Source organism: Sturnira hondurensis, unplaced genomic scaffold (genome assembly GCF_014824575.4).
Source record: "Sturnira hondurensis isolate 20B ecotype Veracruz unplaced genomic scaffold, ASM1482457v3 Scaffold0007406, whole genome shotgun sequence".
NCBI lineage: Eukaryota > Metazoa > Chordata > Mammalia > Chiroptera > Phyllostomidae > Sturnira > Sturnira hondurensis.
This window is the reverse complement of record NW_028080037.1, coordinates 2,144,791-2,168,100: the sequence shown is the minus strand read 5'-3', so window position 1 is coordinate 2,168,100 and position 23,310 is coordinate 2,144,791. Positions and strand designations below refer to the sequence as shown.

The window sequence follows — 23,310 nt, the reverse complement described above, 5'->3', positions numbered from 1 at the left end:
GTTTGGGTGATGGGCGTGTTTCTCTTTCCAAACCGAGGTGAAATGATATAATCCAACTATTCAAAACCGTGCAGGACAGCAGCGTTCACGTCCCTCACAGTGTTATGCAATTGCCTTTTCTGGTTCCCAAACATTTCTTTTTAAAGATTTACTTCTTTATTTAGAGGGAAAGAAACATCAATGTGTGGCTGCCTCCCGCATGCCCCCTACTGGGGACATGGCCCGCAACCCAGGCTGGGTTGTGACTGGGAATGGAACCGGCGACCCTTTGGTTTGGAGGCTGGCACTCAATCCACTGAGCCATACCAGGCAGGACCCAAAACATTTTTATCACCCCAAAATGAAACCCTGTCCCCACGTAACAGTTACTGCCCATTCCGCTCCCAGCCCCTGACATCCACCAATCTGCTTCCTGTCTCTACAGACAATTCTGGACACTTCGTAGAAATGGAATTATGTGATATTTTGTGTCTCTGCTTGTTTTTAAGAAATGAAGTATTACAGAGACACTTGAAAACTGAACTATACCCCCACCCAATCCATTCCTTTCTAGGCCCAGAAAGAGTAATTTTTTTTTTAATAAAGATGGACGTTTCAGGAAAGTAATAGGACTCAACATTGTCAAAGAACTGTCTCCCTAAGATACAAAAAAGTTCTTCTTCATTTCTTATTTCACAAATAGTTATTGAACACCTGCTATTGTCGAGGCTTGTTCTAGGCACAAGACAACAGCAGTGAAAGCCAGTTTCCTACTTTGAAAGAATGGGGGGCGGGGGGCGGGGGGAGGCAGACAATGAGTAAACACCAGTCAGTAAACAGCAAAAGTGCGAAATATTGATAACACAGGGTGGTGGGGTCACGAGTGACCTGATGGCCACTTTAGGTCAGGAGGCCAGGGCAGGCCTGTCGGACAGTTAGCCCGAACCTGGACGGGCAGGGGGGCCTGTGGCTCAAAGGCCGGGCAGAGCCTCGAGGGCAGAGGGCACAGCGTACGGACGTCCAACACTGCGAGGCTGGAACAACCTTGGGATTAGTTAGAGCAACAGCGATGAGGTGCGTGTGATGACAAAACAGCATGAGGGTCACAGGGAAGATGGCAGAGGTCCCAGAAGTCTCTTGGAGGAAAACTCTCCACACAGAGCTGAATGGTGGGGCGAGGTAAGAACGACCGTGGGCCCCGACCTGCCGGGTCCTCGTGGGCTGCCGAGGAGGTGGAATTTTGTCTGTGTGCTAAGAAGAAGCCTTCGGGGTCTGGATGCCGGGAGGGGCAGGAATCCGGAGAATGTTCTAAAGGAATCCCTGGTGGCTTTGCGGAGTTTCAAATGTGAGCTGAAAGCCTTTAAAAATGAAGTTTGCTCCTCAGAGTCAAAAAGGAAGGAGGAGACGGCCCGACAGGTGTTCGGCCCGCCCGCAGCCCTGCTCTGAGACGGACGCCCGAGGGGGGTGCAGACAGCCATCTCGGCCTCCCAGGTGTGCGCAACGGCACACACACACAACACGCGGTCCCCCAACAGAGGACGGGCTAAACAAAACATGGTCTGTCCCCACAGGGGACTGTGACTCGGCCACGAGAAGGAACAAAGCTCTGACACCTGCCACAACGTGGACGGACCCCGAGGACCTGATGCTGCCTGAGAGACGCCAGACACCTAAGGCCCCAGGTTGTGTGGCCCTGGTAGTAGGGAATGTCCACAGTAGGTAAATCCCCAGGGACTGGAAGCAGATCAGCGGTTGCCTCGGGGACTGGGAGGTGACAGACAGGTGGGTGGGAGCCCCCTGGGAGCCCCCCCACCCCACCCCACCCCACCCCACAATGGCAATGTCCGGGAAGGCGACAGAGTGGCAATCATACAACATAGGGTGCCAAATGCCAAATCTATTTAACATAGATTGAATGGTGACTTTGATGCCACATGAATTTGACCACGATTTTCAAAAAGGAGGGCCACCCCCTAGGTCGGGGTGCTAACAGAGAGGCGGCCACGCGCGTGTTGGCCAGCACAGACACGGGAAAGCTCTGTACCTGCCGGCAATTTTTCTGTGAACCAAAAACGGCTCTAAAAAATAAAGTCCATTTTTTAAAAACAAAACAAAAAAAGGGAGGGAAGAATGAGATGGAGGGAGGGACAGAAGGGAGGAGGGAGGAAGGAGGGACAGTCCCCGCCTGCCTCTCTGTGCAGCTCAGCCACCTCCTCGCGCCCCCTTGTGGCTGGTAAACTTTTGGAGCAGCTTTGGAGAGGATTGGGGTGCTAAGACTCTCCTGCACACAGCCAGCAGATAACATGGGGTTTGAGTCGTGCAGTCTCCCCTTGGACTGTCCAGCTGTTAACCAGGGTCCTCCCCCCGCTCCCACACACCCTCATACCCTGGAGTGCGGAGAGGAGCGCGTGCGCAGGGCTGGCCAGTGGGGGGCCCGTCCTGTAGACGCTGAGAAACCTCCCCGGGGTCTCTCGGGCCGACTTCTGTTTGTCCTCCTACTTCCTACACACCTGCCAGGCCTTGCCACCCTGCACGTACTTTTTTAGCCGTTTTCCAAGCGCACAGCTCCATGGCGTTAAGTACACTGTTGTACAACCGTCCCCGTCATCTGCCTCCAAGACTTTCGCACCTTCCTAGGCCAAAACCCCACCCCCGCCCCCCTATGTGCTATCTTCATGATTTTGACTCCTCTGCAAACCTCACGAAACTGGCATCGAGTGGCATTTGTCCTCGGGTGACTGGCTTATTGTACTCAGCATGACATCCTCAAGATCCATGCGTGGTGTCGCCTGGGTCAGAGCTGCCTTTTTATGGCTGAACAATCGTCCACTGTGGGCACAGACCCCACTCCGTTTAACCGCCTGTCTGTCGATGGGGTGTGCCCATCTCTAGGCTACTGGAACGGTGCCTCTACGAACAGGGTGTGACACACGCGTTTCTCGGTGTTGCACACTTCAGCTCAGGCCACGGCCCCGTGTGCCTGCTCCTGCACGCGTCCTGGGTCCCGAGAGCAAATCGGTGAACCTGCGGCTGATGAGGAGGGCCGGGTCACAGCCCTCACTCATCTCAGCGAACGAACACACTGTACCCGATGCCCCTGAGAGCCTCGGGGCATAGCCTCGGGCCATAGCCTCGGGCCCTGCTTGCGCGGCTCTGCCGTTCCCTCCACATCCGCCCAGCTGGTGATCAGCAGCGCGCAGCTCCACACCAGTGACAGTCAGGGACAGGATGAGACAATCAGCACCGCTATCAACAAGAGACACCCTCCTGGGGTCCAAAGTCTCCCCTGTGCGAGACAGAAAGCTCCGGGAGATGCTTTTTCACGTGGAAAGTGACTTTGTCAAATGAAACTGTGAATGAGGCCCCGACTGTGCTAGGGGAAACTTGGAATAACTTTCAAATTATAACTGTTACAAGCTACCTTGTCCACTTAGCAGATGAGCAAAGGCGGAAGCTGGAGAAGCCCGTGTGCCGACGAGGGTGTAGGGAGACGGCCGTTGCTGGCTCCCATTGGGCAGAAATGTAAATTGGGATAACCTCTTTGGACGGGAATTTGGCAAAGCCTGCCTCGATTTAAAATGCCTATGCCGTCTGACCAGGCAAGTTCCCTTCGAGTTTATCTTTCAGATGCACCTGTACACAGGGGCAAAGATCTGGGGGCATAAGCCACCTCGCCCTGGCTGGGCAGCTCAGGTATTTCGAGCATCGTCCTGATACACCAGGGTGGTGGGTTTGATCCCCAGTCAGGGCACATAAAAGAGGGACCCAATGAATGCATAAATGAGCGGAACAAGAGATTGATGTTTTTTTCTCTCTCCCTTCCTCTCTCTCTCGAAAATCCATTTTTAAAACCTTATGAATGGTTGATTCCGGGAATTCCGTGTTTGGGGACCAAGGCTGACTGCTGTCACTGAAACCAGAGAGAGCAAAACTGCAGAGGAGGGGGGACAACTGCACCCCCGAGATGACTCCAGGGCTCCCCCACCTGGTATTCGCGTTGTCCCCTCACAAACCAACAAGATCGGCCTGTGCGACAGCAGGGTATTGTGGGACCGGGGGCGTGTGACTTCCAAGGCCAGCCCCTGAACGACGCTGCACGTTCCACCCTGTGCCTGCTCTATTACTTGCTTTGGGCAAGGCGGCTGCCATGCTGGGAGGCCGCTGAAGCACCCTGTGGAAAGGACAGCACCATCGTGCCAGCTAGGTGGGGGCGCCATCTCGGCCAGCCCTCAGCAAGCCTTCACTAGACACCCAAACCAGAGGCACCGGCTAAACCACGCTCCAGTCCCCGACGCACGGGCTCTCTGGGGCTCAGCTGCTGCGCTGCGGGCGGTCTGCTATGCAGCGCTACACAACTGCTACGTCGGGCATTACAGTCAACGAGCAGTGAGCACGGAGGTGTCGGGGGTAGGCGGCCACTTTTGGCCTGTCCTCCGTCCTTCCAGAGCCTCGGTGCCCACTCGATTTGGGGATGGTCCCGTCCCCAGGAGAGGGCCCCAGCTGGGCTCCATCAGTGGTCACCGCCCCGTTCTCCTTGCAGGCAAATGGCTAAAAAACAATCATTGCTGCATGTCTGCAAACACTAGGAAAGCTGTTATTTTAAAACTTTCAATTTTTCTCTAATTCACTATTTTCTTACATTTGGCCCCAAAGAAAGTGGGCTGTGACTCTGAATTTGGGAAACATAGCCAAAAATGCTCCCAAGGGGGGCCAAAGGAGAATGTCAGGTCAGGGCCAAGGAGGAAGATGGCCTGGCAGAGTCCTTCGGGACAGGGAGGGGCTGTCAGCCCTGGAGCCCTAAAAGCCACAGCACCCACCTGTGACCCCTTCTCTGCTTTGCCATTTCCTTTGTTCCCCGTAGGTGCGCAGAGAGCACCAGCAGCCCCCAGAAGCCAACAGCGGCCACTGGAAAGGTCTCCTAGGGCAGCGAGCTGGCTGTGTGACAAGTGACTACCAGCACAGACTTGTGGAAAGCATTTCAGTCGCACAACATACAGAAACACACTGCTGTCGTATGGGCTTTCAAGGACACGCTGGCCCTTCCCTGCTGGCCCCACACCCCTCCTAGCTCCTTCCTGCCCATGTGAGAGCTGGTCACTCCCCTGCCATGGTCCATCCTGCTGGGGTTCACCTTTCACTCCTAGAGTTGGGGTTTTCAACACATTTTAAGATTCACTTGAGGTCTTTTTAAAAAGACTTTAGTAACTTCTGGCTAAGATGGAAGCATAGGTGGAAACACTATGCCTCCTCGCACAACCAAGTTTAAAGACAACAGGTTTAGTAACAAAAATGCAGCCAAAACACAGAAAATTGAACTGTACGGAAGTCCAACAATAACGAACCATTCAGCCAGACTGGTAAGAGGGGTAGAGCCAGTGACTGGCGGAGCCGGGTTGCAATGGGCGGACCCAGTAAGGGTGCAAGGCGGCTGGCTGACTGTGGTCACACATTCGTGCGCAGATAAACCAGGCGGAGGAGCGAGCAGTGAGACAGACCACACAGGCCCTGGCAGTGAGAAGCAGAAGAGGAGACCGCCATTGCCCCTCTCTGACCCCACCCCCACACACAGCATCACAACCCAGCGACTGAGTTGTCCCACCTTGGGGATCACCCTAGGGCTCTGCCCCTCATATGTAACAGGCGCCAACAGACCAAAACATTATGGCTCAAGAACTCAAAGCCCCAGAGCCGATAACTCTAAGCGACCAAGAAATAGCCAACCTATCAGATGCACAGTTCAAAATACTGGTGATCAGGATGCTCACAGAACTGGTTGATGCTCACTGAAGCTCACAGAAGTGCTTCTCAGATAAGGTCAAATTCAAGGAGTTCATCATCACCAAGCCCTTATTATATGAAATGTTAAAGGGACTTATCTAAGAAAAATAAGATAAAAAATATGAACAGTGAAAGGACAGCAAACTCACAGTTACTAACAACCACACCTAAAACAAAAGCAAACCAAGAGGACAGCTAGATCAGGAGCGGAACTATAGAAATGAAGAAGACATGGAGGGTTAGCAACAGGGGAGTGGGAGCAGGAGAAGAGGGGAGAAGGTACAGAAAGGTAGGTAGAAAATAGATAGGGGGGAGGGCAAGAATAGTGGGGGAAATATAGAATCTAAAGAACTTGAGACACATAGACATAAACTAAAGGGGGGGGAATGGTAGGGGAGGGGTGTGCAAGGTGGAGGGGAATGAAGGGGGGGATAGGACAACTATAATGGAATAATCAATAAAGTATATTTAATAAAAGAAATTTATTTATTTATTTTTAGAGAGAAGGGAAGGGAGGGAGTTGAGACAACCACACTGATATGTGGTTGCCTCTCGCACGCCCCCTACTGGGGACCTGGCCTGCAGCCCAAGCATGTGCCCTGACTGGGAATTGAACCCAAAGCCCTTCACCCAAATACAGGCTCGATGGTTTTCACGTACGCCTGGTTTTAGTGTAACCATCTCTGGGAAAGAGACAAATGTGTCCTAATTCTTGTTTCCTGTCAAAATGTGCGTTACAACCGAAAGGGGGGAGCAATAGGGAAAAGTTTTTAAAATACTTTAAATAGAGCCTGCAGTTTGGACAATAAAATGAACGTACATGCAGCCCAGTTTTGGCTGACGAGGGCACGCTGGCTGAGGGCACTTCTGGGAAGGACTTTCTTGCTCCTAATGAGAGTTCCAGGAGAGAGACGTTTTCTTTCCTCTCTGGATATTTCTGGGTCTGTGCAATGTCTGGAAGCGCCCAATTACACTGCTGACAGCCTGAGGGAAAAAGGACCACAGGGTGGTGACCGGAGTCCGTGAGCCCTCAGGGTCCTGATACAAAGATGACGCACGTCCCCGAGGAGTTAGGCCCGGGGGTTGAATTGTCTGCTACTCAGAGCATCCTGATGGGGCAGGGGCCCCACAGAGCTTTGATAAAACGGAAACCTATATTTGCTACAAATAAGATTGTGAGTGGTAACCGGTGTAAGTTACTATTTTTTTAAATATATTTGAATGCACCCTATTCCAGTACAATTCTTTGGTGCTGGTTTGGTTAGAAACTATGTCACCTGTTTGGTGACAGTGAGAGTTTAAGACCGTGGCCCCCAGCCCTGGTGGGAGGGCATTTAAAAAGGGCCCAGGCGCCTGGGCCCCTCCAGACCAGCCACTGGAAACCCACCCAAAGCCCTGCAGCCCCACCTCGCCCAGGCGGCTCCCTCTGTTTCTCAAACACGCCCAGCTCCCTGCCACCCCCACCCCATTCGGCGAGGCTGCGCCCACTGGTTTCTCCTGCCCATCTGGTCGCACACAGGACCCCGGCGCTCTCTCATTCGGCTGCTCATCTCAGCTGCTGTGTGCAGTTACTGTTTATCACCAAAGGAGGGCACAGGGCCGGGGCCGTGAACACACAACACAATATACAGATGACGCGTTATAGAACTGTACCCCTGAGACCTGTGTAACTGTACTACCCAATAGCACCCCAATGAATTCAAATAGGTAATAATTTTAATAATTAAAAAATAACAAGAAAAAGGAACAGAGCTATCCCATTTGAATCAAGAGCTTCAGTAAAACAACAAGGGCGGTGAAGTTTCAGGGAAGGCAGACCATTTCCAGGCGGCACAGTCAGGGGAGGTGTTGGGAATCCCGGAGCCTGGTCTTGATGTTGGGTAGAATTTGATTTGCTGAGGTGGGTATGGTGGTGCTTCAGAAAGCAGAAGCAGCCCTGGCTGGTGTAGCTCAGTGGACTGAGCGCAGGCCTGCGAACCAAACAACCACAGTTCAATTCCCAGTCAGGGCACATGCCTGGGTTGCAGGCCAGTTCCCAGCAGGGGATGCAACTATACATTGATATTTCTCTCCCTCTTTCCTTCCCTTCCCCTCTAAAGACAAATAAATAAAATCTTAAAAAAAAAAAAAGAAAGCTGAAGCAACCTGAGTGGAGGAGGGACGCCCGGGAGAAGAAAGCGGCCGGCAGACAAGGGCAGCAGGGAGCACACACCGGAGGGTTAGATCTCATGGGAGAAGGTAAGGCGGCGAGGTCTGTGCTGAGTGACAGCTTCATTCCACGTCCCGGAGTAATTCCAGCCGGGGTGGACACGGAGGCGGCTACAGAACTGGGGAAAGAGGAAAAAGTGAAACATCTCACCGGTGAGTAAACAAGCCTCTGTACGGCAAGATACGTAAAAACATGAATTACCTGATCAGCCACCACCACTTGGGGACGCTGCAGGCTTCCCGACTACACGCATCTGTCCCAGCTCCTCCCCCTTCCGGCCGAATCGAGCATTGCAGACTGAAACGCCATTATTAGATCCAAAGGCCCTTGCCACTCTGTAAACAACATACGTCTTTTAAAGCCGTATTTGTAAGTTGGTGAGGATTGTGTTGTACCTTCAGAGAAAACGTAAAAAGGAACACTAAATCTACAAGGCACACATTTCCCCTGTGTATTCAAGGCTCACACAGTTGCATCCACACCAATGAACCCTTACATGATGTGAAACCAAACTTTGGGGTGTTTGCAGGCGAACGGGCATTCAACAGAACCCATGAAACCTCGCATCTCCCTGGACTGAGGACTCCTCGGTGGCGGAAACCTGCCATCAACCACTCTGTCACTTAACTCCGGACTCGCTCGTATTTGCTGGAGGGTTGTGATTGTTCCCTACAGGTTGTGTTGCCCTGGTGGCGTTCTTTGTTCTTGAGAAAATTACATAAAAGGTATTTTTCCTTTATTCAAAATGAAAGGCTGTACAGAAGATACAAAGCAAAGCAGCGAGGTGCAGGGTGCTACCTTCTGCGTGAGGGAGGGTTCACAGCTGCTTGCCCACGCACGGGGAAACTGCGAAGGGCACACCAGGCGGGTGGGAGACAGGGTGGGCGTCTTCTCGCCACACGCTCTTTTAAGCTTTTCCCGTGTCTGAAGCACATGAACGTGTTACCTATTAGAAGAATTAAAAGATACGGGACAATAACAAATATAGTAGTCACAAAGTTAAGTTACAAAAATAAGTTCTAACGCTTTTTGTAAATAAACAAGTACATAAGCTTCACAAATTTGCATGTTGTCCTTGCTCAGAAGCCACGGTACTGTTCTCTGTACCGTTCCAATTTTAATAAATGTGCTACCGAAGGGAGCGATAAAGTTGGTGACTTTTTAAAAATTCTAATTGTTGTCCAAGTACAGTTTTCTGTCTTTCACTCCCATTCCGGCCTACACCCCCCAGCCCTCCCCACCTCCTTCCCATTCCTGTACCCCCCTCCCATTTTTGTCCATATATCCTTTACATTTGTTCCTGCAGATTGGTAACTTTTAATCTTGCCCAGCAACCTTGTTACGTACATGTCTCGTATTTAAACTATCCTTTCAAAATAAGGGTGCACTCCTGGCAGCACAGCCAACACCTGGGAACAAATGCGGGTATACAGGTTAAACACATCACAACGTGTCCGCACCATGAAATACCAGCAAAAGCATTGACAAGAATGAGGCGGAGAGTGTGTAAGGGACCCTTGGACAAAGCAAAAGGGGTAGGATTCAGTGGGAGGTGGTGGTGGGTGGGGCAGATGAAAGCAGTGGCAGAAATATGGGAGATAACTTTACTTGAAAAGAAAAAAAGCTGACCTGACTGGTGTAGCTCAGTGGATTGAGCGCGGGCCTGTGAAGCAAACGGTCGCCGGTTCGATTCCTAGTCAGGGCACATGCCTGGGTTGCAGGCCAGGTCCCCATGGGGGACACATGAAGCAACTGCACATTGATGTTCCTTCCCACTTTCTCCTTCCCTTCCCCTCTCTAAAAATAAAAATATATTTAAAAAAAAGAAAAAAGTGGATGGAAACACGGAGTCAGAACCTTGTGAGGTCTTGTGTGGCTGCAGACTGGTGACATGTGAATGTATAACACAAGCTTTTATGACCAAGAATCAAATTTACTGTATGACTGCAAGTTGGAACTTAGAAGTGCATGAAAACGGAAACATACCCTCTTCATGGACTATAAAAAAACAAAGCCGAGAAACTGTGTTGTCCATGGCTTTGTGTATAAATGTGTGCATATAGCATGTGTATTACACAAAAAGTCCAAAAAATAAAGTTTTAGTTCAAGTTACCATGCTGGAGTTGGTTGGAGCACTGGGCCAAATAGGCCAAGGTTGTATAGTTTAGTCCCAGATCAGAGCTTGAACTTATATCTAGGTTCAATCCCAGATACAAGAATCAACCAATGAATGCTAAGTGGAACAAACTGATTGATGTTACCCTCTCCCCAAAATCAGTTTTTTTTTAAAAAAGTTATTACAGGAAAGTAAAAATATGCAATTAGGAATTTAGGTGGATTATCTTTTATAAAACACAACATATGTACTATGATCTGAAATACATGCCTAACTCGTCTCTTCCTGGGAATAAGCTTGTAATTTTCTTCTAAAGGGGTAGAAGGGATGAGAAACAGACTGCTTTCCTTTCAGGCCCAATTGGGCCTGCAACCCAGACACATATTCTGACCAGGCATCAACCCAGACTTTTTTGTAGGCCAACACCCAATCCACAGAACTACCCATCAGGGCTGGGTAGTTTTGTTTTTTTAAATGTGCTTGTTGTGATTATCAATTTTCACACTTAGCAGCACACTAGTTCAATGAGCCAAATGTTCAGTGGACTTTGGAGCTTACCCATCCCCAAATGCTGCCAGCTCTGTGCAATGCAGGGTCTCCATTTGCCTTCCATCTCATATCTCAGAACATCAGGTGTACTGAGATTACCCAGCCCCACATTTTCAACTGTTACTAGCCACTGGACTTCTTATACTTTAACACTGAAGGACTCATCACTTAAGAAATTTGCCATAATTCCTATCCTACAGTGATCAATCTGCTGACTTCAAGTATTTTATAACTAGTGAAAACACACAATTTCCCTTTACATGATGCTACAGAGGGATACCCTAAAACGAGTGGACGGAAGCAGTGAAGTCCCCTAACAGGCCTGATTTCTGGGTGCCTACTCCTTATATTAAGCCAGCTTCCCTGCAAACACCCTTTGGCTCCCCTTATGAAATACAGAATTCCTTACCAGCATTATGACTGTGTAGACGCCACTACTGTGAACTGCAAATGAAGAGCAAGGGCCAAGCGCTTCACCCACCACCAATTAAGTTATATAGAAAGCCTGCATCTTAAGTTACACAAAATTGAGAAATCTTGACTTTACCATACCAAATGTGTCAGCCTTCATTTCTTAAATAACCACTAAAATAATGCCCACGTAGACTTAAATACAAACCACCCATCAAGTCTGACCAGGCCAAATGATTTTCTATGCACCTGCAACTTTGAACGCTATTATTCTCATAAAGTTGATTCTTCTGTATGTTCCTTACAACCACTCCCACCCTTTAAAAAAACAAAACTCCATTCTCGTAGTCCCAGAAAACCTTCCCACTGAGATACCTCGTGACATGCCCAAACTCAGTATTTTTCAATAGTAGTTTACTAATAAACCTACATTACCTGCACACAGGGAAAATTCTAACTACAACCGCCCACTTGTTTTTTCTTACCCACCAACTGCAGTTCTAAATTTAGGCCACCTCCCGCTGGCATTTCTAACCTGTTACCACAGAATGTTACTTAAAACCTTCACCCCTGAAATCCCATTATAAATTTAAAAAACAAAAACCTTACTTAACAGGGTAAAAGGGGGGGAAAAAATCACACTACATTGGAATGCAACAACTTTATTGAAACAAAGTGCAATTAAATGCGTTGAGAGCTTAAAAGGGGACACTTAGAAACCTCCCCTCAAGCGCAGGACCAGGTGCAGGGTGGACTCCTTCTGGATGTTGTAGTCGGACAGGGTGCGCCCATCCTCCAGCTGCTTGCCGGCGAAGATCAGCCGCTGCTGGTCTGGGGGGATGCCCTCCTTGTCTTGGATCTTGGCCTTGACATTCTCGATGGTGTCACTGGGTTCGACCTCCAGGGTGATGGTCTTGCCGGTCAGGGTCTTCACGAAGATCTGCATCCCACCTCTGAGGCGCAGGACCAGGTGCAGGGTGGACTCCTTCTGGATGTTGTAGTCGGACAGGGTGCGCCCATCCTCCAGCTGCTTGCCGGCGAAGATCAGCCGCTGCTGGTCTGGGGGGATGCCCTCCTTGTCTTGGATCTTGGCCTTGACATTCTCGATGGTGTCACTGGGCTCGACCTCCAGGGTGATGGTCTTGCCGGTCAGGGTCTTCACGAAGATCTGCATTGTCTGTTAGAAGGAGAAAATGAAACAAACAAACCCCCCCCCAACAGTTTAGCAATTAAGTCACATTTCAACACATTTCTAACGCTGGAAATGATATGTCATTTTGCACTGCGACATAACAGAGACTTGCCTAACGCAGTGCGATATCCACGTCCCGTAGTGTTACACTCGAAACCTACGTGACCTTGTTAACCCACAGCACTCCAAGACACCAAATAAAGTAACTCTCATTCCCCAGGACTCGGACCCAAACCACCTTGACCACAGTCAAGAACCCGAGCTTCAGGTACTCACGCCCTAAGAGCGGCGACTCCGGTCCAAGTGCCCGCGGGCCTCCCCTCTCACCCCCGCGGCCGGCGGAAGGCAGGCCCCCGCCCCGCGCCTGGCGCCGCCCCGCCCCCACCGCGCACACCGGCCGGGGCCCCACCCTGCACTGTGCGCCCGCACCGGGGTGACGTCACGCCGCCGGCGCGCGCCCCCGCCCGAGGAGCAGGGCTGCCCGCCGGGCAACCGAGCTGGCCAGTGCCCGGCACGCGGCGTCGAGAAACCGCGATTTCCAACCGGGGAGGGTACGGGACAGACCTCACGCTCGAACCCCCGACACGGCTCAGCCCTAAAACTGCGCTCTCCCACCGCCAAGGAGCCGAAATCTTCGCTGTCTCTTCTCCGCCCACAGACCCCTCGTAGCCTCTCCGCCCTCAGAGTCCGCTTCCCTGGCCAGCGGCGGAACGGACCCGGCCGCCATCTTGCGGGCCGCTCGGCTCCCGGCCTCCGAGCGACTAAACACCCCGGCTGCCCTTCGCCTGCTTCGCTGCCCGCTCCCCCGTCCCGCAAGCACCGGGACAACCACAAAAGCCCCGGCCAGCCTAGCTACCCCTCCTCACCAAGTGACGGCGGCAGCGACAAAAAGACAAGTGTAGCGACAGAAGTCTAGCTCGGCACCGAACTGCCTGCGCCACGCCCGGCGCCTCCTTTTATAGCAACCGGTAGGTCCACGCAAGGTGGATCCCTCCGCAGAAACGCCCAGAAGGGACTATTTTTCTCAGCTCTTCCGCTGTCTGGGGAGACAGCCAGCCCTCGGCGTTATATAAATCCCTTCCTAAAATGTCCTCCCGTGAAGTCTGGAATTTTGTTCTGAATCCGATGGTTAGTGGGCTGCTCGCTTCAGTGTCATAGTGTCTCCACACAAGGCGGAGGGATCACCCCGTTCGCTGCGCGATTCGTTAGCGGACGTGGCCAGCGCTGGACGTGATTGGCGGGGGACGCCAGCGAGGGCGGGGGACGCCAGCGAGGGCGGGGGCCGAGAAAACCCGGCATGGAATCTTCGGACTCCCGGAGCGGGTGGGAACCCCCCGTCCCCTGGTCAAGGCCCGGCGCCCCCTCTCCTCAGCCCTAACGGTCCCCGCCCTTCTGGGGTCCCACCGTTGGCGGACAGGGGTCAGGCCCAGAACCTCGCGCAGAGTCGGGGTCCGGCTCCCTTCACGGGCGCCGCGCCCGCCCCTCCCCCCTCGAAACAGAGGGGGTCTTTATTTTGGGGTCACGTTTAAAAAAATGACATGTTTCTGTTCCCCTAAACTTCCCTCCACTCCGAGACCGGTCGCGAGGGCCACCCAAGCCCCGGCCTCAGCCGTCCCCACCAGTTCGCGGCGGCCGCGCCCATCCCCCCACGGCGCGGGCACCGGGACAAGGCGAATGACTCGGCAAATCTCAGCTCGGGGCCTGGGCGCCCGCGCGAGGCCTAAACCCCGTTGCAGACCCGCAGGAGTTTCTCCGAACAAATGCGCAGAAAACCCATTTCTGTCGGAGAAATGCCGCCGGTGGGTCTGTATTGGAGTTGAAAAAGAAAGGGCAAACTGCAACAGCTCTGTAAAAGGCGCTGAGCTGGACCCGAAAGCCGACTCGAATAGAACTTTCTAGACTTGTTTACCCTTCCGGCGGGGTCTGCTTGGGGGCGCCTGATGTTGGGGTTCCTGATGTTGGGGCCCCCCTGTGCCGCTCCCCCATTCCTGTAAAAACAGGAATCGAACATGTTTTTACAAGGTTGTCCAAGGCACTCCCTCACTCTCAGCTATGTGTATTTCTGAGAAATACACGGAGAAAAGGAAAAAAAGGGGTTTGATATCCCAAATATGAAGTTTAATTCTACAGGTAAATTCCATGGGGAGGGGGTCAAAGAGGAGAGAAAAGATCACCAGCCAGATCTTTTTGCTGTGTCATTTCGTCAGCATGTATTTTTTTTAAGTGTTTTGAAAATACTTGAACATGGTGAAAAACTTTTAAAAGGTTTTTTAAAAAGTTTTCAGGAAAAAGCTTTGCTCGTGCCCTTGATTTTGCAGTCCCTTCCTGCTGGACTCTTCTAGAAAAATTCTCTGTCTCTGCAAATTGGTAATGGAGGAGGTATTTTAATTTCTACCCTGTTAAGACTTTTCAAGGAAAAAAAAATCTAAAGAGGTTGCCAGAAACATGACTAACCCTCGGCCTGTTTCCCTGGGTCTGTTCCCCCAGTCACTAAAAAAAGCTGTGCCATTAGGAAAAGACTACTGTTTTTTGAACTTGGAACATTATTTTATTAAAATATTATACCTAAACTGTGACTCCAGGGATGGATTTTCTATTTTCTTTGGTAACGGATGTTTGCGGTCTGAAAACGCCTTGAGCAGATCAAAATAGATTTTACCCTATTTTTTAAACATCTTTCAAAGAGAATAAATTCATTACTGGGAAATAAAATCTAGAATATGTCCTCTTTCGCGTTATCAGGAGACCCCCCAGGGGCTTCCCGTACAGACGTCTGCAAAGATTCTTTCCAAATGTCTGCGAAGAGGCGTTACAGGCACAAAAACCTGGAGACTCTTCGTAAGGGTATTTCTCTCTGAACCTCAGGAGGACATAGTTCAGAACCACCAAACTTGGAGATTACGCCAGAGGGACCGGACGTGGCTCACAGTCCTGTTTGCTTTCGGCCTCCACAAGCCTCGTGACTCGCGTCGCTTAGAGGCTGAGTCACACCGGCTTGGACGCGGCTCTGGTCCGTGCAAAGGTGCGGAGGGAAAACAGCCTTGGACTGGAGGAAACACCCAGGCTGGGAGGGCGGGGAGTGGGCCTGGGGTTACCGCCGAACAGATAACGACATTCAGGCGAGCCTGGGGTAGGGGTGGGGGAGACCCATGCTGTTCCTAGCAGGGAAAACAAAACCCGAGATACCCGTGTTCCCCCAAACCGAAGTCCAACTAGGTGTAAACATGTGTGAAAGGGCACTGGGGTAAGAAGAGAAACATGACCTCCCCCAAAGAGAGGTGGTTCCAGGTGATTTGGGGTTCTTGCCTCCTGACGGAAAAGAGTTTAGGCCAGGGACACTGATCCAAGCAAAGGCAGATTTATTGAGGCGCCGCAGAGGGCAAAAACGGAGACAGGGCCTCGGGTTCTGCGCCCCAAACGTGAGGCTTAGGAGCGATTATTCCTCAGGAACTCGGAAGGGGCTGGGTTATCCAATCACGGTGTAGGTTGGCTAGCTTTTTCCTTTTTAGGAATGCTGGGGTCCTGAGTGCTACCATCGGCAAAGCGAGGCATTCTGGGGCTGTGCAAGACTTATTATGGGATGCAGGGAGGGACTTTCCCAACGAAGTGCTGAGTTTGTCTCTAGGGCTTGCGGCTTGGCTTTGGATCTGGAAAAACAAACTTAAAAGAAGTCAGGGTAGTCTCCTGGACCATTGATTTATAGCAACGTATTCATACTGCCAAAGTTCACGCAGGGATTGTCCCAACAGAGCAGTTTCGGGGAACCATTTTATTCTACCCATTTCAAGGTGGCCGGTGTTTCTCTAGAACCGTGGGTCTCAACCGGGAGTGAGCTGGTCCCCCAGTGGACATCTGGCGGTGTCTGGAGATACTATTTTGGTTGTCACAACTGGTGGGGGGGCAGGGGAGTGCCGCGGGGCACCGTGCTGCTAGCGGCTGATGGTAGGGGCCAGGGGTGCTGCCCAACACCCTGTAATGGGACAGTCCTCCACAACACAGTTACCTGGCCCCAAATGTCAGTAATACTGAGGTTCAGAAACCCTGGTCTACAGAGGCTTCTTGTCTTGGCTACTGCTTTTCTGTTTCCCGAGAAGGGCTCCCAAAGTCTAAATGTCCCACTGGGTCTCAGGAATCAGGTTGCAGGTCACGCTCCTAACCCTGAAATCCCTTGACCTAGAATGCAGTGTGCTCGAAGGTGCCAGAAGCAGGATGAGTCATTGGATCCATTTTCAGTCCCTTCCTCCCAGGCCCGTCCTTTGCGGGCGCCCCAGAAGAAATTGCTTCCGAGCTGCCACCAATGGAAGAGGGACAGACGCCCAGCAACACCGCCGGATTGGCCGGCCGCCGGGGCACGTGACGTGCTGAGCTCACAAAGGGCCTGGGTGTGGGGCTGGGGGTGGGGAGGCTGCGAGTCAGAGAGCGGACTCGCACCTGTTTGTCTGCTTTTCTTCCTCCTCCCCACCCCGCCCCCAAAGACTTTAGTTCCCCTGAAGGTCACAGCCTCATACGGGACTTAACTCAGCACCGTGAGAATGTTCCAGAACACAAAGACTGGCAGACCTTTCCCCCCTGGAGAGCTGGAAGGGAAAGGTTTGTCCTGCTTTGTCATCTGTTATATAACCATAAAGGGTGGTCAAGGGCATCCGCAGCTCCCAGGGACTCTGTTCTGTTTCCTGTTTACGTTTCTGCATTTGCATCACGAGGCTGAACACGAATGGCTGCAGCTTAAAAATAACCAATTTTACCCTCTAACCTATTCGGGCTGTTTAAAAAACGGTGGCAAAGTACACACAACGAAGTTCACCAGCTTAACTGTTTCTAACTGTACAGCTCAGTAGTGCTACGAGTATTGTCAGGGAGGAAAAAATAATTTGCCCTTCTGATTTCTTAGAGACCCCAGTGGTAACAGATAGGAAGAGGAAGAAAACCCAGACGTTTACTAACATGTCTAACTTCACGGACACTTGGGAGACACCCTGAGGAAATGTACAACTCAAGGACTTGGTTTAGATTTTAGGCTTAAATACCTAAAGGGGGAGAGGGATATAGGCCCCTTAGGAGAGAGCAAATAATTTTAGGAAAAACAAATGGGAGAATAGAGTAGGTGGGGTATGTGATAGTTCGTGACAAATGTAGTGTCCACTCCCAGAATCCCTCCTGTGACAAGACCCAGCCTTCGCCGGCTAGTGAAACCCAGGAGGGACCCCTGACCCCTTGGCTCCTTTGGAAGGGTCCGTCGCTGGGCAGACAAAGGGATTTGGCAAAGGGCTCTCCCTACATTTGCTGCTTTCCCAGTGCCTTCAGCTCAAAATAATATCAAAGTGGACTGTTTGGGGGCGGCACCGTCTGCTACCCTTCAGCACTCTCGTTGCTATGCAACCATCACGCCCCCCCTCCATCTCTAGAACTATTTTCCTCTTGCAAAACTGAAACTCTGTACCTGATAATTAAACAACTCTGTCGCCCCATCTGCCCGGCTCAGGGCAACCACCATCCCCACTCTCTGTCTCTATGAATGTTACTACTCTAGGTCGCTCATATCATGGACTTCGTTTTGTTTTACTTTGTTTTGTTTTTAATGTAAAATAAAATGTCCTTGTTAAAAATTTTTTTTCAGAGATTCACAACAGCTTTTCTAGGAAGTTCCATTTCCCAGCACAACCTTCATTGTTGTTATTTTCCTTATGGTATTTCTTCCTGGTCATTGTGTTCTTAGAAATGTTTAATTATAGCCCTGGCTGGTGTGGCTCAGTGGACTGAGTGCTGCCCTGCACGCCGCAGGGTCACTGGGTCCGTTCCCAGTCAGGGCACCCGCCTGGGTTTCGAGCCAGGCCCCCAGTTGGGGGCTCGTGAGGGGCAGCCACACACTGATGTTTCTCTCCCTGTCTTCCTCCCTCCCCCTCTCTCTAAAAATAAAATCTTTAAAAAAAGAAATATGTAATTATGAGACACAAAATAAAACAAGCATATCATTAGTTTTGTGTTGGGCCTCATGATTTAAAAAAATAACTTCAACTTCTGTTTTTCCTCATAAAACCTCTCTGGTATTGAGGGAGACGTAACCCTCCCAGAAGCTCGTGACCATCAGCAGCTGTTGCGGGTATTCCACCCCCGACTGGTGAGTCACTCCAGGAAGTTCAGGTCCATCTGAAGAATCAAGGCTTGGCCGAGAGTCTCTCCAGATGGGAGATGAGATGTTTCCATGGTTTAAAACAAGAGGTGGAGTCAAAGGAGACGAGGCTGGTGGATGAGGATCCATTATTACTGCAGACAAAGAACTGGACCCACGGGGTGCAACAGCACCCCTTCTTTCAATACAATGTAGCATTTATTTTTAGTGATAAAATGCAGAGGACAAATATAAGCGGCACGTGCACTTCATCCCCCTCCCTCCCCACTCCCTCCCCCTCCCTCCTTTCCCTCCACCCCCACCCCCACCCTCTCCCTTTCCCAATGTTGCTGATGAAGCAGGGAACCAAACGCACCTGCTGAGAATGCTGGTTTCCTTTTGGGTGACTCCCACTGGAATGGATGCTTCTGGCAGCAGGGAGGGCAGGCTGGACCTTTGACTCACACACTCACCCTCTGACCCCAGGAATGTGTCACGGTACCGGGAGCTGGGCAGTGACCCCGCAGTGTGATCGTTCTGCTCGGCTTGCTGTGGTTTGAGTCATCCTGTCTGGTTTTGTCTCCTTTACATTTCCCTGCGGACTTCTCCTGTTCGCCTCTTCTAGCAAAAGTGCATTTGGAATGTTCAAGACTCCGGAAGAGGCAGATCAGGACTGCTGAGAAAAATCACACGTCTGAGTAGTGACTGGAGGGGCTACACTTGTTAAAATTGCATCCACAGCTCTGTAACGACGAAGAACAAAAGTGCAGTGGAGATGCCGGGGATCGAACCCGGGGCCTCATACATGCAAAGCATGCGCTCTACCACTGAGCTACATCCCCCACCCTTAGGTGCCTGTTTTCTGAAATTCTCTGCTAGATTCTAATCTTAAATTGTTTTCTTTCTAAATAAACGTTGTATATTTAAATGAGTGTTAAGGTTTATAAAAAGCAAACCAAAATAAAACATGTGTTTCTCCCAAGTAGGGCTGTTTTTTTTTTAATAAACTTACAGCCAAAATTCTAGCACTGGAACCGAAGAACAAAAGGAAAACAGACCTGTTCTTTTTCGTTGGTTTGTTTTTGGTGGAGGCTCTGGGAGTGAATCTTTTTTAAGTTAAATTTGTGTGAGGTAGCAGTGGTTAACGACGTTGTATAAATTTCACGTGTACCACTTTGTAATACCACACCTGTACGCGCCTGTACGCTCGCCGCCACCACAAGCCTAGTCGCCTTCTGGCATCGTACTGTGACCCCCCTTACCCTCCCCATCCTCCCCATCCTCCTGCCCCTCTGTAACCACGGGTACTGTTGGAAAAAAGACCTATTTTTAAAAAATATTTTTTTGTTTATTTTCAGATAGGGGAAGGGAGGGAGAAACAGACATCACCAGACATCATCGTGAGGTGGCCTCTCACACACCCTCTATTGGGGACCTGGCCCGCAGCCCAGGCATGTGCCCTGACCGGGAATTGAACCGGTGACCCTTAGGTTCGCAGTCTGGTGCTCAATCCACTGAGCCACACCAGCCAGAGCTGCTGTGTGTTTTTAATTGATTTTATTTATTTTAGTTTTCTATTTTTTAAAGAAGAAACAGACCCACACCTGCACCTTCTCATAGATAAGAAGGGAAGGGAAATGAAAGAATTTCTTCCCAGTAAAGAAGGGTGTTGCCTGATGGCACCTCTGCCTCTAAATCTCTGGTTTCCTGTCGTTTAAAACCATATCAGCCTGCAGTGACTTTACGGTCTCTACATCTGCCTGAAGACTTGTTTTCCTCCCAAAGGAACGCTTCCTGCCCCCAGAATCATGGCTTAAACTCAGGGAAAGGAACCGCTCCCCAGTTGTGCACCAAAAAGAGCCACCGTGAACTGCCACTGAGCCTGCCTCTCCTCAGGAGAGCTGGGCCAGCACCCCAGGGGACAGAAGTCACAGTGTGTAGTGTCTTGCTGGTCATCGAGGTGCCACTCAGTGAGGAAGGAAGGGCGGGGTGAGGAGGGGGTGGAAAGCCGAGGCCACACCTCTTCTCAGGAGTGCTTGAAATTCCCAGGCAGGAAATAGAATCACCTACTACGTTGGGGAGAACACCCCCAAAATATCCAGCCTCCATGGTCCCTCACAGCCTGCAGATGCCTGAAATTCCAGGGCGAAAGGCCGTAGTGAGCTGGTGCACAGGACGCTGGGCTCTGCCGCAACAGTTTTACTTCTGAACCTTGGGGGGCCTCCTCTGTGAAGTGAAGGGTTTCCTAGAACCTACTCCACGGGGTGGGAGTGACACCGAACAGACGACACGTGGGAGGGTTAGAACAATGCCTGGTAGGGACACGGTTGAGCTCTGAGAGTCGAGCTCCTGTTACCATCAATGCTCTCATTACCTGACCTCCGGTGAAGGGCTGACGCCCCCGACATTCTCCCCGGGAGCGCACTGACGCTTGGCTGGCGCCGTTCAGGTGCCAGGGACGAACAAGGACAGCGTGTCGGGTGCAGCATGGGGTTCCTGCGCAAGCCCTCCCCTGGCCTTCGTTCAAGGGGGTGGCCAGGAGAGAGACCTTGGCCAGAACAGAAGGAGGGTGCCATAGGTGGCCCTATTTGGGACGCGGTTTGGGAGGAGCTAAGGGGATTGTATTCAATTCAGCAGGTGCCCCTGCTTGCTCTCTTGCCAGATTCTTGTGCTCAAAACAAACTCGATGATTTTGCCTCTCTTGTGAAACTCCTAGTCTGGCCTTTAAGGCCCTCCGTGATCTGGCCTCTGTTCATCCTGCCAATGCCCTCCCTTCCTCTTCTCCTTCCTCCTCAGGGCACCCCAGCCTCACCTGCTTCCTTGCTATTCCTTAGGCGCATCAGGTTCCTCATCACCACAGGGCCTTTGCACGTGCCACTCCCTCTGCCCCAAAGCCAACCCCCAGATCTCCGCATGGCTTGCTCCTCCTCCTTCCAGTCCAGGTCCTCAGAAAGGCCTTCCTGGCGCACCTCCCAAGGGGCCTGAGACTCTCGCACTTTGCCTGTCCCGCCCCTTTGATGTGTTTTGTTTTTCTTCATGCCTCTGTCCCACTCGGGGCCTGCTTTGTACCATTGGTCTGTGTCCCTCGCTAGCCGGCCAGCTCTGGAGGGCAAGGTCTTGTCTGTCTTGTTCCCTGCTGTGCCCCAGCGCCCACAGCAGCACCGGGCACAGAAGTGCTCGGTAAGTATTTGTGGGACGAATGTGAAAAAATAAGCACACCGATAAACAAACGAAAGAACAGGAAACGAGAAGGAGACCCGTATTCAGGAAGCCGAGTCTGCAATTCAGTGAAGAGTGGGAAACGGCCGAGCGGAGCGTCACCCCACAGCCCGCCTCAAACCCAACAACACTCTCTGAGGGCGTCCACCCATCGCCGTCCCGCCGACATTTGCAGCCCCTGGGCCAGAGCAGGACAGAAACGGGGAAGGCCTGCAGCAGAGCAGGCCGTTCTTGGCCTTCGAAGTTGACAGCTTTGTTCTGAGAAACCATCGTATGAACCAAACCCCGTCCAGCAGCGCTGTGGGCATGCAGGAAATGGAAACTGACGGGTCGGTGGGAGAAAGTGCTGCTTTCCAGGGAACCTTGTGGCACTGGAAGCCGGGGCGTGGGTGGGACCCAGCAGTCCATAGACATGGGCCTGACGAATGTCGCTTGACTGTCAGGCCTATGAGAGTCAAAGAACTCGACTTGTGCAAAATAAAATTGAAAGAAGAAAAAAATGAATTCGATCTGTTTAAAAGAGATGAAAAATATGGAGACACTCGAAGCGTTTAAGAAGGATGGAAAAAAAAACACAGAGAGACAATAAAAAGACAGAGGAAGCCTCCCCGTCGGGGAATCGAACCCCGGTCTCCCGCGTGACAGGCGGGGATACTCACCACTATACTAACGAGGACGAGCCCTGCGAGGCTCTTTCCTGATTCGCCCATATGGAGTCAGCGCTCCCCGGGCTGCGGCGGGAAGCGTTCGGCGGGGCCCCCGCAGGCGCTCAGGGCCGGGCGGCCGGCTTCACTGGGGCGCGCAGAGACCCGCTGGAGCCCGTGCGACTCCGAACCCCCGGGAAGGAAGAAAGGAGCCGGTGGGGACAAGGCGCGACTTCCTGCATCCGCGGGCCCCTCGGGGTGGGGGGTGTAGCTCAGTGGTAGAGCGCATGCTTTGCATGTATGAGGCCCCGGGTTCGATCCCCGGCATCTCCACGTCTCCGGTGGGAACAACTCTTTTTGACAGCCCCTCCTTTAAGGTGTATTAGCCATTAGCAGACCCCGAGAATTCACCCGACCTGCAGCAGTAAAGAACGGGAAGTCCCACTTAATTCCATCTTGAAGAGACCGTTTCCCGCTCGGGTCTTTGATTTAGCTGCGGGCGTTCAGGGGGCAGACATTAATAAACAGAAAGCAAAAATTAACGCACAACCAACACACATGAAACAGATTAATCAAATAAAAGAAACAGAGGCAAGGAAACACTTTCCCCTGTTGGATTTCCGCAGGTGGGGAGCCACGAGGAAGACCTCATCTCTTAGGGCTCCCGGTGGATACCGCTCTGAGCTGTTTTAAACAAAGAAAGCGAAACCCTTTTACTAGTTGGACAAAATGAAAATAAAAATAAATCATCATTTACTTATTTCTAGCCCTCGTCCTCCGGGAAGAGGGGAGGAAAACGAGAGCTGCCGAAACCCGGGATCGAACCAGGGACCTTTAGATCTTCAGTCTAACGCTCTCCCAACTGAGCTATTTCGGCGGCTGTAGCGAGCTTGCTCTCCTTTGTCCCTACTTGGCTGAACAACCCTGACTCACCCGCCAGGGGCACGATGCCAAGAGACTAAAATCCACCGGGATCCGTCCATTCCTGCCAGGCTCGCCCCGCAGTTGTGCGCAATGCCTCCTCGCGTCTTTCAAGGCCACCGCCTCCGAGAAGCTCTCCGTGATCACGCCTTCCAACACGACCCCAGCCTCTTAATGTGTATT

At 51.6% G+C, this 23,310-nt stretch overlaps 1 protein-coding gene and 5 non-coding genes across 8 annotated transcripts; 1 reads left to right on the top strand and 5 right to left on the bottom strand.

The window, feature by feature from the left end:
• Positions 1 to 9,004: 9,004 nt before the first annotated feature.
• On the bottom strand, positions 9,005 to 9,109 carry LOC118991376 (U6 spliceosomal RNA). Its single transcript, XR_005067403.1, has one exon. It is a non-coding gene; the product is annotated as a U6 spliceosomal RNA (small nuclear RNA).
• A 2,579-nt stretch (positions 9,110 to 11,688) lies between these two features.
• LOC118991007 (polyubiquitin) lies at positions 11,689 to 23,292 on the bottom strand. 3 transcript variants are annotated; one of them, XM_037051884.1, is made up of 2 exons: positions 23,287 to 23,292; positions 11,689 to 12,219 (listed from the first exon to the last, which is right to left on the bottom strand). In XM_037051884.1, exon 2 carries the CDS (start codon positions 12,214 to 12,216, stop codon positions 11,755 to 11,757), a length of 462 nt encoding a protein of 153 aa, XP_036907779.1. In that variant the 5' UTR covers positions 12,217 to 12,219; positions 23,287 to 23,292; the 3' UTR covers positions 11,689 to 11,754. The 3 variants fall into 3 exon arrangements, with proteins under 3 accessions (XP_036907779.1, XP_036907778.1, XP_036907777.1); XM_037051883.1 differs by lacking the exon at positions 23,287 to 23,292 and adding an exon at positions 17,142 to 17,147; XM_037051882.1 differs by lacking the exon at positions 23,287 to 23,292 and adding an exon at positions 13,101 to 13,201.
• Positions 19,114 to 19,185, bottom strand: TRNAA-UGC (transfer RNA alanine (anticodon UGC)). The gene has a single exon. It is a non-coding gene; the product is annotated as a tRNA-Ala (tRNA).
• TRNAD-GUC (transfer RNA aspartic acid (anticodon GUC)) lies at positions 22,167 to 22,238 on the bottom strand. Its single transcript has one exon. It is a non-coding gene; the product is annotated as a tRNA-Asp (tRNA).
• Positions 22,468 to 22,539, top strand: TRNAA-UGC (transfer RNA alanine (anticodon UGC)). Its single transcript has one exon. It is a non-coding gene; the product is annotated as a tRNA-Ala (tRNA).
• On the bottom strand, positions 23,011 to 23,083 carry TRNAF-GAA (transfer RNA phenylalanine (anticodon GAA)). The gene has a single exon. It is a non-coding gene; the product is annotated as a tRNA-Phe (tRNA).
• Positions 23,293 to 23,310: the final 18 nt, after the last annotated feature.